Consider the following 16275-nt stretch of genomic DNA (forward strand, 5'->3'; position numbering starts at 1 on the left):
AAGTAAACCTTCTATTTTCAGTGGTGATATCAATAACAATTTCATCCTTTGTATTCCATGCTAGGGAGGTTAGCGCTAATTAATAAAAATGCTGTTTCCTATTTACTCCCTTTACTTATTGGCATTTTTCTACATATGCAGAGAGATTGTGAGAAATACTCTGAGATAAAACTTAAAAAAAAGTTGGTATTTCCTTCTCTTCTATAATCACATGCTATATGAGAAGAAGAAAGTCACAATGAAACAGTAAATATACATGCATAAATTTATTATATACATACTTTAGTAGATAAAACAATTCCTAACATTTACTTCAAAAAAAGGGAGTATAAAAGTGCATAATAGTTCTTTAAGCACCATGTGCAAGCATTTTGTAAAACTATGTACATTATCTTACTTAAACCCTGTATAGCAGTGTGCGGTATACATAATAATTATCCTTGTTTTAAAGGTGAGGACATTGAAAGTTTTTAAGATGAAGCAATGTGATCTCACAGGGGAATGAAACCAAGAATTTTCTGAAGTCTGTCTTACCTAATGTTTCTGATTTTAAAAGGGGGAAGGATAGTTTGTATGTGGTTAGACAGCATAATCAAGAACACAACTGATGAGTGTTTGCCTGTGTTCCCTGAGGCACCAGGCAGTGGCAGAAAAGGTGCCTAAAATCAACACCCTGTGTTCCATCACCGGAACTTAAAACACCAGCAGCACATGCCGTGCTCCAGACCGTCCACCTACATCCAGAGTTGACACGTGCTATAAGTAGAAAGGCCAAATAATTTTGCAAATTTCATATTAAAGTAATATTCCAGTTTCAATGACTCCAAATCTGCCTTATCATTACCAACCTATCAGTCTGAAAGCATTCTCACAAATATTCCTTTTAGTCCAGCAGATAAGACTTGTTTTATAAAAAGATAAGGCCAAAGCCTATGAAGTCCATGCAGAAACATCTCTCACTCTGTGCAAATTTTGGAATCCAAAGCAGAAAGGTATCCAAAAGCAATGAAAGAGAGAATTACGTGTGAAGTATTTGACATTCACTACTTCCACAAATACATTGTAACAGTGTAAACTGAAGTAATGGTTTCAGGGGAGGTATAAAGGACACAGCATCCAGCAAACACTGTCACAAAAGATGAGCCCAAAACAGATGTGGGAAAAATAAATAGCCTTGCTGCTTCAGAATTTGTAAAATGGTACACAAAGAGTAAATGTATCTACCCACTACAGTTTGACTTCAGGGTCCATAAAAACATGTTGCATAAGAAACTCTGAGATGGATTAAAACTTCTCCTAAACTTGTAACAGCATACTTGCATTAAAACTTTCTATGACTACTGTCAGTAAAGCTAATTTAAGATAGTCCATATTGCTTAGATATGCATGAGAATAACTGGTATTTAATTTCCATCATATCAGTTAAAGCATTTTTATGCAATGCATACGCATCTTCTGTTACAGAGTTCCATGTATTTCTTTAAAGAGAATTTATTTTTTTAAAAAAATGACTGCAGTGACTTTAAACTTACATATAAAGACATTAGGAAAAAGTCTTTGAGATGAGCTTGCATTTTTTTCCAAGGAGATTAGCACTGTTATTTTGCCTTTATTACAAGAAAAACTATGTGTTATGTGTTGCCTATAAACTTACAGGATTAGTCAGAAGAGGGGTTCTCTACATCCTTGATGAACAGAGGATAAGCACTGCTTTTCTTCAGACCTGTTCCACAACATATTCTCCCCTAAACTCATGTGTGGCAACCACAAAGCCCTAAAGAGTCAAAACTTCTACCTTTACACTGTCACTTGCTTATGAATGGTGTGCTCATATAAAAAGGACTAATTTAGTACCATATTGGAGGAAAATTATATGCCTTTTAGATATTCCCTCATGAGAATACAGAGTTTACTCAAATGGAGGCTCTACTCTAAAGGATTTAGACTTTCCTAAATTAAAATGACTTTTCTTTTTATCAATTTTGTGGAGACTTTAAGATATGTAACTTAACAATAGACTTATTTTTCAGGATTCCTTTAATGGCTACATTATAATAATAATTTCAGGATTCGTTTTTCAAACAAAAATCATTATCCAATGACAAAGCCAGAAGGATAAAATGCAATTTCAACTACAAAGAAACTAAAATGGGAGAGTTTCAATAGTATATGTCTGGTATGTGTCTGAAAAGCACACATTTACACATCATTGGCGGGAGAAGGTAGATCAATCCTTGTACTTGCCTTTCTCACTTCTACAATCTCTTTAATGAAGGGTATAAGTTGATTGTAATGTCCATACAAAGTCTAATATCCAGGATTTTCCGTGATATGCTATTGGTTCTCACTAACATAAACCAGGCATATACGTATTTCATTTTTTTCACTTTTTTATTAGTATAAAAATAGTTAAAAATTAGTATAAAAATAGTTGTACAAGGGGATACATTGTGATATGCTGTATTTCATTTTTGCAAGATGGTAGTAAATATCAACATGTCTTAAAAATGGCACCCCTACAAAATTTCAAGAACTTTCTCACACTCTTTCATTTGTATTATGAAGGAATTTTCAAAAGGGTAAGTTGATTTTCACAAGTGAGACCCTAAAGTAGCCTAGGGCCTCATACAAAGCCATAAAACAGAGCTCAATGACTGCTTCATAATCTTAACTGTACATAACTGTAAGTGAGCAAGAGAATTTTATACCAGTCCACAGAATTTCTGGCTCCCAATATTCCTTTTTTTTTTTTAACCCTCTAGGACATTACACAGTACTTGAGAAATAATTTTACACAGAGAATTAACTGCAAATATTTTCAGGTATTTTCTGTGAAGTATGAAACAGAAGTACACTTCATAAATGTTCTGATTCTTTGCTCCATCTTACTTGTATGCAGTTTGTTCTTCCTTAATTGATTTGTTTTGAATTAAGTAGTCATTTAACTACGTTAGATTTCCTTTGAACCTTGTAATTAAACAAAAGGAGACCTGCTAATAAAATGTCCAGAGGCACATTCTTAACACTTCATTTTTTCCCAGATAAATAGGTACTGCTAACGATACATAGCATTGTAGAAACTCTGCCACTGCACAAGTTAGCTCCAGGAGTATAATAGCAAGTTGTCAAAACAGGAAGTAACATGTGGTCATGTTACTCAGGTATAATTAAAGCTCATTCCTTTTACATGGATTCATAACCACATTCTGATGATGATCACTCCATCTGATGCTATTTTCTACACAATAGAAAGAAAAGAATGAAGGGGAAAAGGGTACAGGAAGGACTGGGGATAACAAAGGAAAAAAAGGGAAGGAAGAAAGAAAAGAAGGGAGAAAGACAGAAAGAGGGAAGGAGACAAAGAAAGAAGGGACGATTTTAATATCCATCTACTTCTTGACACTATGACTGATAATTCTGAATTACAATCATTCTCTGAAGTGAAAAATTACCTTTCTTTTGTAGCTATAGTGCTTTGATTCATAAATAATGTCTTTCTAATTCCACAGTAACATTAAATTCAACTTAAAGTGACCTTATTTTTACACATTAAAAAATGGAATTTATAAAAATGTATGACCTTGTCTTCTTTCTCTAGATCAAGTTAAAATTCCATGGACAGGATGTAAGGAAAAAAACTTAAAATGCTGAAATATTTACAGAATATAATTAACAAATGTTTTAATTTCATCATCTTAAAATGAAAATAACAGAATCATAAATTCGACATTAATAAAGTTAATGTTTTTATTTTGTTTTGATCTTTACCAAAGAATGAATGACGTTTACAAAATAAACCTGCAATATAACATATTTTCAAAATTAGAGAAGGTTCAATTTAAAATTTCACATCTAAATTTTTAAAAATCATGTACATTCATACAACTTGTAGCTTAAAGTTAATTGATTGATTATTTCCTGTCTCTTTCACACTGTCCTTTGCAGTTCTGTGAGTAGTCATGCAATTTTGGTGATGTGCATAACTCTGATTAAATTAAGGGTATATACCATAAGCCATAATAATTTGAATAAGGAACTCCAAGTTAGTTTTATTTTTATTTTTTTAAAACAATGTACTGAACAAAATTTAAAGTGGTGTGTTTCACAATAACGTGAATGCATTCCTTAGTAAAACTGCCTTGCCATTTAATGTATTTAAAAAATAAATATTTGAAAAGAGTATCCACAATGTTCCTAAGAAATGGTTTTGAATTCCAGAGTCCTAAAGAGATGAATTGGCTGTCAGATAACAATGTGCTTCCATCAGACGGACTTGGCAGTTGTAAACAAAAGGAATTTTCTCAGCTTTTCCTCACAAATATGAAATATTTGCTTTTGGCCAACAGCTGGGGTGATTTAAAGAAGTCTTGCATATATATTAGTTTTCATTCAAAATTACAAATCCTCCTCCCACCCTGAAACATCTGACTTAGTCTTAGTAGAAGAGAAAATTGTTCTGAGATGAAGTGACATTCCCAGGGGAAGTAAGAGTCAAAAAATAGCACCTATTTACAACTCTAATCAAATTTCAGGTCACATGGCATCAGGTTAATAATTTTTAGGAAAAGTTACTCCATTCAGAATGAAAGTTCAAATGATACTCTAAAGTGGCTAGAAAAATAATGAGAAAGTGTGTTTTGTTTATTTTTTATCTGTGTTACAAAGTGTGTTTTGTTCCAGTGTTCCTAAAAATATTTAAAATTATAATATAACCAAATAGAAAAGTCATCAAGACTTCTTCCATGGTTTAAAATTTGATTAAGAATGAAGATATAGATGTGTCCATGATGACTAGGAATTATTTTGACAAAACTATTCATGTTCAGATGATTATTTAAGCTATCTATTCATTTATCAATACTTTTTTAAAAAAATAAATGGATTAAGAAGATCTTTGCAAGCTAATCACTATGTATTACTATCCATGAAAACTTGTAAAGCAGTTCAAAGAAGAAAGACTTTCAGATTACTTTTATGTATTAATATAGGCTATGAACTTATGAACTTTGTTACAAACTCAACCAAATATTTATCTTACTTTTATTTCCCCTCTCAAATAGCTAAAATAGTGATTTCAAACTTATTTTCAATTTCATAATTATATTCCCTACATTATAGTGTTTAAAATGGGTAATATTTTATAGCAAAATAAAGTTGACATTTCAGTGTTTCACTTGAGGTGATAAAAAATATAGCCTTATATAGTCACTTCAAATATGACACGCCACTCTTTCACTTCCTATTATACAAAATTAACTTTTGCCTTGGGTCCAGTCAATCTGAATATATTTTATGTCCAAAATGAACACATTATATTATTTTAAATAAGTTTCATTTTTACCAAAAGTGACTATTAAACCAGGCATGGAAACTTATTAAAATAATTGTTGGTACTTTTAATAGAGCTTTTACTTGTCCTTAAAATGCAAACCTACCAAATTGAAATAATCAAGACATGTGAGATATGTAATTCATATTTCATATTACAAAGTCTGTAATTTAGCCTATTTCAGATCGAAAATTTCTCCTTTGTAGACAGATACTGAAAACATTAGGAAATATCCTCAAATAATATAAATCAATCCAAAAGTTTTTTGTGTCTGAAAACAACATATTTTAAAGTCTGAAGTCTACGTTTCATTTCTGGGAAGAAAAACAGTCACTGTTAAAGGACCACACTTTGGTAAGATATTTCTTATTTTAATAATCCTTAACTTATTTGTTCCAGCAAGTATTTAGAAACCACTATAGAATACTAAAATAAAATTATGAAGTCATTATTAAAAATGTCCACCATAAGTGTAAAATAACAGAAAGTAAATCATTTTCAGTAACAATTTAAAATATTTCTTCAAATATCACTAGTGATACACAAAGCAATGACATGGAAATTAAAATCACTATTAGCAAAATCTCTATCATAATGCACTATTATTGCAAAAATAAATAGCACCCTTCTTCCTGAATAAGTAAATGAAAGAGATCAGACAAATAAGAAAATTATGTGTATCTGCCAGAACCAAAGCAATGGTTATGAAAGTAATAAATGCCTTAGAAAAGTAAATCTCTACTTTTGTGCTGTGCTACAAGTTAGCATTCTTTATGCAGAAACCCTACTTGCTGTAAATTAGTCTGAAAACCACTTATTGTGCTTCATTTTTCTGTAAAAAGTAAGACACAAAGTTGAAAACATAATCCTTGAAATTCAAGTGTTTTTTTTTAAAAATACAGTCATGTTGTCATGAATTTGGAAATGAAAATACTTACAGTCTCTCCAGTTCTTTAAGATCCTGGAATGCTCCCCTTTCAATGGTGCTAATCTTGTTCTCCATAAGCTGACTGAAATGCAAAATATAACATGCTTCTTAATGTTATCATCTGAAAAGGTTTCAATACACCAACTGAAAGCTGTAACCTCTTTCCCTTTTTAAAGTTAAATTTTGCTCTGAGTTGAGAGCCAATAGCAAATTTAATGATGAAATAAGTGAAGGAACTCAGGGAGGAGAAACAGTGTTTATATCACAAAACCTTTATAAGCAAAGATAACTAAAGAAGTTTGCCATAAAACTCAATAGTTAAAAATCTGAAATTTAGGCTGTAAAACAACTGAATATAAAGCCATGACCTTGCACCTTTGATAGATGTACTTTAGTAGACTAATTTGCAACTATGTTCTTAACTGTTGGATCCGTATGCAGCAATACATCACAAATATATTTAAATTCTGACTTACGGACACACATCAGCAATTGGAAGTTTTCATAAGGGCTAAAATACATCTTAAAAATTGGCCACTGAATGTACTGTTGTCAAACTTAAGGACACTGGGATATACATATCTGTAATACTTGAGGGGAACAATTTTACATAACACTGACTCTCAAGTGGTGGTTTACTCACACATAATTTAACCCACTATTTAAAGAAGTAATCATATTGCAACAATTTATACTAGCTGCAAAGCTATAAAATATAAGAAAGTTAAATTAAGACCAATGTATTTTTATAATCATTAAAAAAAACTGCTGAAAAGCTGTTACTTGATTTCAATGTTAGAGATTTTATCTACTTGTTCTTTGCAAGAAACAAACCTGAATATTTTAATCTCGGTAATAATAAAATGTAGATCCACTTAAATTTTTTCAAGTTGATCACAAATCCTCAAAGTATCAAATGTCTTGCATTATTTATTAAGATTGTGAAAGCAATTGCTCTTCATTTTTATATGCATAAAGCACTTAGGATTTAGTAAAACAAAGATTTGAGGTCATTTCAAAAATAGTGTTCCTATGGCATGCATCCAATCTTAAAAACCCAAATTTTATTAAAAGTTGTACAATGAAAGACAAGAAAGAAACTAAAACCTTTAAATTTTTTTTGTGTTCCTGTTATTGCAATGGTTGTAAAAACTGAGGAGTACTGATTTTAAATATACAATTTAAAAAAATTTTTTTTTCTCTAAAATACAGGGGAAGAACACACTTACAGAACTCTTAGGTGTCTGAGACCAGCAAAATCTGTCTTTGTAATCCGGGTGATGTTATTTCCATTCAAATCTCTAAGAGACAACCAGAAAATGAAAGTCCCATATTATTTCTGTCATAGTTGGCTAAACAAAGTAAAAATTAAAGTAAATGAGAACTTTAGCACTAAAGATTAATTCAATTAATGAGATGTTGTAGCAGGTATATGGGAGTGAAAAGGAGACAAGTTTTAAAATAATATTTTATAAATAACTCAAGTTTACAAAATTCATTCTTGCTGACAGACGAGAAAATGAAGTGATTATGTTATCAAAAGTTCTCTGTTTGTTGAGTGTGTAAATGAGTGCTTTCGATTTTTGTATAAGAATATACGTATTAATTTCACAGGTATTCCATGATTTTTTACTATTTTTGTTAAGCAAACCCTCAAAGAGTTCCCTCAGGAAGTTAAATGAAGAATTTTCTCATAATATTCGGGAAGAAATTTTTAAAAATTCAAAATACTGTCTTAGGTAGCATGGTGGCTAAACTTCCTAAGGCAAAGAAAAGAGTGACATCAAATGAATTACACTTCAAAGACTTGCACTGATAGGAATTTGCCTTCCAAGAATTCTATGTTTGTATGAAAACTAAACTCTTCATTTGCAGCTCAGGGACCCCGCTGTGACTGTAAAGTGAAAACTACTAGTGGAAGCAGTAATGGAAACAGTACTGGGCCCTGATATTTTTGTTCAGATCTCAGCACCACTTATCCTTCAGGAATCACAATCCTCTTTTCTGGAATCTCTGGTCAAGATTAGGCTTGCGTGGTCTGTGGTCTGATTGTGCTCCTTTGTGGAACTTTCCTCTTACCTTTTACGTTAAAACACCGTATTTGAAATCTGCACTTAAAGCGTTTGCTTTTTCAATGATAGAATATTATAAGCCAGTGCTGAGTGTACTATTTTTCTGAAAACTTTATAGATTCCTCGTGAGGAATTCTTATTTTCAAGAACCGTAAAGCCAATTGTCATTTGCCCCAGTGCATTCATTCCCTTTTGGTTGAGTAAAGGGCACGAAATGACAAATGCTAAAATGACATTCTGCACTGACTCCCTTCCTTTCTCTCCAGTTCACTTCTCCATCCTGACCAAAGTACCATCAAGTTTTCCGAAAACTGTTGAAGTCTTTTATGGGCTATTTGAAAGAACGTGAATCCCTACACCCCACCTTAAGTTGGTGGATCCCAAATTGGTAAGATACCCCTGGTAAGGCCTCAACTTCCTCAGCATTGAGGGCTTGGCTTGCGGGGGACAAACAAGGAGCTTGGGTGACCCAGGGAGGCTGGGAGTGTATGAGCCTTTGCAAAGGAAGAGAAGGCTGGATTTGGGCCTTGAAACTGAGGGCTGGGTACTAGAATTGATGAAGCCAGGGCAACTCAATGCTCTGCTGACTTCATCTGTAGAGCAGCCTTGCTCTCCGCGTTTGCCCAGCGCTTGCTCTCTACGGTGTGCTCGGCCCTAACTGAATCCCAGGGCAAAGAGGCCCCGGGAGCCAGTCCCGCTTGCTCGCGCCCGTACCCCTCGCCCAGAGCCGCAGGGCCCACGCACAACCCAGAGAGCGGAGCGCGCCCATGGCTCTCCTGCGGGAGCGAGACAGCGGCTTCGGCGTTCACAAAGAGAAGGGCCTCCATGCCCCACTTCCCTAAAGTAGGGAAGCGCCCCGTCAGGAGCGCGTGGGCCGTCAAAACCGGCTCTGCGTTTACTTCTTCATTAGAGACTCGCGGAGACAGGGAGGCGGAGACGTCTGCGGGCAGCAGAGCGCGAAGAAGGGAAGGCAGAGAGAAGGCGGCCACGTGAAGGGGTGCAGAAGCTACCAGAAAGGTGGACGAGGGCACAGAAACACAGCATGCAGGGTTAGAGGGGGCAGCCGAAGACCTCCGGGTCTCCAAAGCAGTCAGAACCTTCTGGGCTGGTTCACATTGAAGAACCAGTAGTAACTTCGGTTAAAGGATGGGACAAGGTCCTCCTCTACAGTTGGCCGCTTGGAGAAGTCCCTTGGGGCCCAATTTCACTGCATCCCCCATAGTGTCGGGCTGCGCACCGCCACTGAGCCAGCTGTTGCAATCCTGGGGCACCCTTCCTTCCGCAGCCTGTGAGAAGTACCACCGGGCGCCCCACGACCTCTCCCCTCCCTTCGTCCCCAGGAGGGCGACACAAAGCCTGGGAGAGGAAGTTTCTGTCTTTTGAACTCCCCTGCCATTCCCTCCTCCCGGCGACAAGGTCAGGGACTCGGCCCTGGGAGTGTTTGCCACCGCAAGGTGACTCCTTTTAGGGAGTCTGGGAAACAAAGTCGCATCTCTCGCGCTCCCCCCTCCCCGGACACTCAAATACTTCTCCATCTCCCACAAAGGGCTGCTAGTGACGGGACAAGAGCAGGGAAAAGGGACCAAGAGCAGCTGTTAGTGAGACGCCCCACCTTGGGCAGTGGCCCCTCCCTGGGCAGCGCCCTCCAGTCATTCGCCCTCCCAGAGGGCCCAATCCAGGATGCGCGTGCACAAGAGCCAGTGAGGGCTACCCAAGGCTGAAAACTCAGGACAGCTACTCGGATTGGGAGGAGGGAGCGGGGAGGGCGAAAAGCCCATACTCACAGTCTCTCGGTGTTCCTGGGGATATTCCTGGGCACGCTGCGCAGTGCGAGACCGTGACAGTCCACCGTGCTGCCGGAGCAGGAACACTGAGCTGGGCACGCCTGCGGCGCCACCTCGTCCAAGATCACCAACACTAACCCCAGGGACAGGGACAGCGTCTGCCAGCCAACGCCAAGCATCTTCCCCTTCCGCCTCCTTGTTCGCAGGCGTTGGGGATTTCTCTTTTCCTCTCTGTTTCGAGGGAACTGAGGAGTGTCTGAGGCCCAGTGCCTGGAGCAGGGCTAACAGTACAAAGTGACTGGGGAAATGTGCACAAAATACTATGGAACAGTAATAGTTAAAGCAATAGGGCCGCTAGAAGCAGACGCCTTTTCCCTTCCCCTCCAACCTCTCGCAGGGCAGCAGCTCAGTGAGCAACTTTAGGTTCTGAAGATGTTGGCCTGGCCAAGGCTGCAAGGAGCTTAAGAGCGCAGCGAGCAGGAAGGAGATCCCGTGTCTTCTGTCTCACAAGGATCAACTTGGCAGTAAAACAGCTGAGGCTGGTAACGCCCTCGAAGATATAGGGGCCTTTTAGCCCCGGGGCAAGGGAGGATACTCAGATCCCAAGCACCCCTCTACAAATCCTATTCCAGTTGGAAGAAAACAGGCAGAAGAGGAGAACTCAACAGCAACGATGACCCTTATCAAAGTGGGCTCCCGAAGCTAGAAGGCGCAGGAGCCCCGCGGGCCCAAAGCCGAGCGCGCGGAGCAACTGGGCATGGCGCGCGGGGGCGTACCGGGCGTTCTCTTAGCCCTAGGGGCGCGGGGCGGCGCTGCGGGGCGCAGGGTTAGGCTCACTCACACTGCCTTTCCCCTCCTGCCGCTCCGCTACAGCCCGGACCAGTTTTCGTGGTCTCCCGACGGCCGAGGATGGTTTTGGAAACACATATGCACTTCGATGAAGGATGTCTTGGCAATCCCGCCTCCTTCCTGGCGTCCTTGGCGACGCTCTGCACCAGGGCCTGCCCTGAGGTCACACAGAAAGACAAAAGGGCAGTCCAACCGCTGCAGTCCGACAGAAATATCCAATAGTCCAAAGCCCCACAGAGGAATTCCTAGAGACCAAGTTAAGGAGGAAACCTCTTGTGAAGACTGAGTGGTGAAGCTGGGGCAGGACTTTGCAGGAAGGCAGGCCGGAAGGAGGGGAAAGGAAAAGGCCAAGGTGGAGGCGTCTGCGATGCGGGTCCTGCTAGGGTGATCTGAAGGATGACAAGGTGGCAGGCGGGCGGTGGGATCCGCTATTCCGCGCAGACCCTGGGATACGGCCGAATGGCAGTCGTGTGTGCGCGAGTGCCAGCCCCGCTTGTCTCCCGGATACGCTGCAGCTCCGCAGCAGACACCTGATGGCAAAGGTGTAAGAAACAACAGCTAGGTTATAGCGGGCGCAGCCTCTCCACCGTCCCTTGGCTGCCTCCCACAAGTGGGTCCTCCTTCTCAAAGTACAGGAACTTTTCCCAGACGTTGGATCCAGTCTCCCGCAACCACAGGAGGAGTCCGCCCGCCGACGTCGAGACGCCGCCTGACTCCCCACGCTGCACCTGACTCGGTGGCCTCCGTCCGGGGCAGCCCTTCCTTCCAGTCCCTTCCCCTCTCCCGGCTGCGTTTGGTGCCTCCCGCTCTGGGGAAAAGATGAGGGAGAGGGAAGGCGGCGACAGAGAGCGGGGTCTGGCGCTCCGGAGCCCCTGGCAAGTGTCTAAACAATAGGAAGGACGCAGCAGCCTAAGTCTCGCTGGGCTGATGGAAGGTGGGTTGTTGTTGTAACTGGAGTTGTTCGCTCAGGCTGCCAGGCGCTGAGCGCAGGCGAACAAAAACCCAGCCCGCGCCTCGGGAGCCGGCTGCGGGCCCCCGACGCTCCCCTTCCTCTTCAGCACTCCCGCCGTGCCTGGAAAGCTCGGTAGCTCCGGCCTGCGCCCGGGAGCCTGGGCGCTCCCATCACTCGCTGCCGCCGCCGCCGCCGCCGCCGCCTCCGCCTCCTCCTTTTTATAACCACCGTCTGCGGCAGTCACCGCCGCCTCCGCCAACCTCCGCCGTCCAGGCGCTTCCCAAATAAATAACCCCAAGTCCCAAGTTAAACCCGCGCGGGCTTTATATAGCCACCGGAGCCCCCACCCCTTGGCTCCGCCCAGCGAGGTCAGGCCCCGCCCACTGGCGGCGCGCGGGGAGCCCACACCTCGCTGGGGAGAGGTGAGGCCTCGGCTGCCTGCGCCAGGCGGAGGCGGCGGCGGGCGGTGCGCGTTCCCGTGCGTCCTGCTCGCGCCCTGGCTCCCACGCTCGGGCGAAGTTTGCTGGAGGAAAGAGGCTCTCGCGCTCCCGCCCCCAACTCCAGAGGTGACCCGGACTCAGAGACGGTGGTGCACAGCAGGAAAATGGGAGAGGGCGGCTTGGAACGCAGCTCATAAATAAATATTGCTGCCAGTGTCTCTGCTGCAGCTTTTGCCACGCCATGCTAAGGGGGCCGTTGAGTGATTGCAAGGCAGCAGAAGAGACTGAGAGATTATAATTTTAAATTTTAAAAAACTCCTACCGAAATAGATCACACACACAAATGTGTGTGTGTGTGTGTGTGTGTTTGCGGAAGCTTAAAAGTTCAGTTTTTTGCAAGTTGGAAAATGGTGTTTTTCAGCCTTCTAGCTTTCTTTCCCATATGCAAGCCACCCCCTTCCATTAACCCTTGCTTTATAGTCACAGGTTTTACTACACAAAGCTCAGCTGATGTCTTGAATATACCAAACTCAAAGGGTTTGGATGTATCTGCGTGATTTTACTCTCTTAGGAGGTAAAGGAGGGGAAAAAAATAAATCCCTAGCAACGCACATGATACCAGAAGGTTTTCTTTATTTCAGAGCAGTTCTGGATATTTTTTCCCCACTGTTTTGAAAAAGAATTTCCTTGTTTCTTGTCTCTTTAGTGTGATGTGTGTCTGACAACAGCTACCACTCTCCTGCTCCCCCAGCAAAAACCAGTGTTACTATCGGTTTGAAATAACATCTAAATGAGTTGGTTACTTCACTTGAATTTAAAAGGTATCATTTCCTTCCCCCCCCAGTCTCATTCCACCTTTGAAAGGCTTTCACCAGAATTTGTGCAAACCCCTACCTAGTCTAATCCCACCTTTACAATATAGTAATTATTTGTATAATTATCTGCTGCTCTCTTGAAAACAAGATCTACCCAATACATTTTTGTATTTTTAGCATCTAGCAATATGACTGGCACATTGTAGGTGTCCTGGTAATTAACTAATTTCTTTACTCTGTAGTATACTCAACCTAAGACCTCTTCAATATTCTTAACTTTTTCCTACTTAAATTTTCCAAAATGTCCTTTCATAATATCATTTTGCCTGCTCTGGAAAAGTTAAAAGTCCTTTGGAGGACATTTCCAGACAGGGTGCTCATTCAAAAACTGAATTGGAACCCTTAGGATTGCTCATTTTAATGCTATTGATTTATATTGCTCCATTCTTTCAAAGATTCAAAACACTTAACATTTATTAACTCATTTGTCCTTCTAGATTTTATTTTAAAGGTCTGTTATATAACTTCCTAGAGAAGGAGAAAGGCGCAGCCATAGTCACATTTCTGGTAAGGAATATGAGACAGAGAACAACTACCTGTCACTGAGGAAAGACTCCTCCTACCAGTGAATTTTCTTTAACTATAACAGTAAATTATGTGGTTAAGATACACTAATTCATTTAATGGCACTACTTTAGTACCTTTTTGGCCTCAAGATGTATTTGTGTTTGACTTTATCAACCACATATAATTCTTGTTTTATATTCTAATTGCAAGATCACAATCTGCATCCCACATATTCCTAAGTAAATATTATTGGTACTGTTGCAGAAATGAGATTCCAAGAGATGAATTCAAGTTTGGTTCTCTCTCTGGCTCACTTTCCATTCTGTACAAAATCAAGAGGGAGCTGAAAATAACATTAATAGCAAGATGCCTACAGAAATGTTTTTAATTTGATGCTAATTTATGTAAGAAGATATCTCCAATGAATTTCACCAAGAGGGGAAAAACAAAAAGACTACAACTAATTCTTGAGAGGCATGGATCATCCATTCTTTTTGTGTGTCGTCAACTTTTCACCTAATAAAAGGAAACATACATGAGTGACCAGGCTTCTTGTTTTTAAAATTGTTACTACAGTATTTCTTATGTACTACAGCATGATGTTTGTTAGAGGACTTGTGTGCTTCTCCAACATTGAATTCTAGGTCTTACCCTTTCTAGACTATGCTATTCCCAAAGGAGTTCTGAGTTTCCCTCTGGTGATTATAGCTAACCCTAAGAAAGCCTTCTGTGGTGCCTCTTGTCACCACATGAGGTCTCCATAAATCCTGACCTGGATTAAGCAGAAGTGGAATCTACTACAGTCAGCATTCAACTCTCCCATCTGGAGGAGAAATCCCATTGGTGGAATAATTAAGAAACAATTGAGACACTTAGAAATCTATTCAGTTAAAAAAATCCAAATCAAAAATGTAAATTTGAAAAATGTAGGAAAAGGGTGTAGTAGAAGAGAATTGGTTTTTTTAAAAAAGGTAATATGAGTGGAGATTGTACCTCATTTTAAAAAAAAGTAAGAGTAATAACACTGACCAAATGTGTGAAGCTTGAAGCTTACAAAATAATTCTTTGGGTTTATCTGTCTTCTGGTACTATTTTCCATCATTGCAAAATGTATACATTTTAATTTTGTAAATTTCCTCACAATATCTTCTTTTGGGAATGTAGATATGGAACCCTGTTACTACAGAGTTCAAAGTGAATTACAATGTTTCATGTTTACTCAGTGTCAAGCTGTTTGATGGACTGGGAACCTCAGTGCAATTCTGGATGTTTGCTGTTTTACTACATAGAAGAGATGGTGTTTTGCAGCCAGGGCACACCTAATTAAAAGGCAGAATCTGAAATCTCTGGCTTCAAACTTCAGTTGGTTCTTCTTCACCTACACATATCTGTAGATCCTCTGGAACACTTGAGGTCAAGGAATCCCTGGGAACTGTCACCCTTGTACAGGACTGTTTATGGTTATCTCATGGCATCATCACTGCAAGGGCACAGAAACTCAACCTGTTTCTGCACAGAGCTTTGATTGGATTCCCAGTGGTTCTCAGAGTGTGGTCCCTGAACCAGCAGACTTAGAGTTTAGAAATGAAAACTCTCAGTCCCTACATCAGACCCACAAAATAAGAATTTGAAGGGTGGAAATCAGTCTCTCTTGTAACAAACTCATCATGTCATTCTGATGTTGTCTTAACTTTGAGGATGCCTGCCCTAGAGCGACTCTGTGGTTGTATTTGAGCTACCTAAGTGTGTAGTATGAAAAGGCAGTGAGTGGTATCACCGCACCTGTTTGAATGGGCGTCAACTTCTCATTCCTGGCATTTGACAAGTGCACGTTTCATATCCCCTCTAGGGGGCGCCAAAACATTTTCGTGTCTGGCCCCACAGAGACAAGACCAAAGTTCATTTTCCAAGTAAATGGCTTTCAGAAGTGGAAATAGGCTCCTAAAAACCTCCCTAACTTTTTGTATCTCAACCAATCAAAAATTATTGTACTTAAAGGTTTTTCCTGTCTGACAATATCTATATATGACAAGAATGATTCCTATTTTCATAATTATTGTGAAAATGAAGATAATATCCATGAAACACCACAAGCCCCACATAGTTACTTTCATGTTAATTAAAGGCATTATTACTATTTTGATTTTTATATTAATAATATTTTGATTTTTTTCGATTATTTTGATATTTATTAATAGGTGAAAATCTCAAAAACATTTATATTGTAAGAATAAGCTATATATTTTCATTAATGACTACTATGGTCCTGTAGCTTTCTGTACCTAGAAAGGGCTGTGCTGAAGGCTATATTCTTAGAAACAGAAGAACAAGTCAATTTTCAATGATTAAGCCCTACCCAGGTCTACAATTACATGAACAAAAGAGTGGGGATGGATGTAATTAGGTTCATGATATTTAAGTCTCACAATACTCTTTGGAAGGAGTGAAGTTGGTTTCCCAATGCCTTAATAAAATACCTTGTTGGTTGTGCAGTTAAATTAAAATGAAAAGTCCTAAACCTGGATGTGCTGCTAAGTGG

General features: G+C 39.9%; 1 protein-coding gene across 2 annotated transcripts in view; it reads right to left on the reverse strand.

Moving 5' to 3' along the window:
* Slit2 (slit guidance ligand 2) overlaps window positions 1-12302 on the reverse strand; it is a 328161-nt gene extending 315859 nt beyond the window's left edge. For both annotated transcript variants that reach the window (XM_074042536.1, XM_074042535.1), the window contains exons 1-3: window positions 10114-12302; window positions 7487-7558; window positions 6268-6339 (exon numbers count right to left, since the gene is read on the reverse strand). In XM_074042536.1, coding sequence (XP_073898637.1) covers window positions 6268-6339; window positions 7487-7558; window positions 10114-10292 — 323 coding nt within the window. In that variant the 5' untranslated portion in view covers window positions 10293-12302. The remainder of the gene's footprint in view (window positions 1-6267; window positions 6340-7486; window positions 7559-10113) is intronic.
* Window positions 12303-16275: the final 3973 nt, after the last annotated feature.

Source organism: Castor canadensis, chromosome 9 (genome assembly GCF_047511655.1).
Source record: "Castor canadensis chromosome 9, mCasCan1.hap1v2, whole genome shotgun sequence".
Taxonomy (NCBI): domain Eukaryota; kingdom Metazoa; phylum Chordata; class Mammalia; order Rodentia; family Castoridae; genus Castor; species Castor canadensis.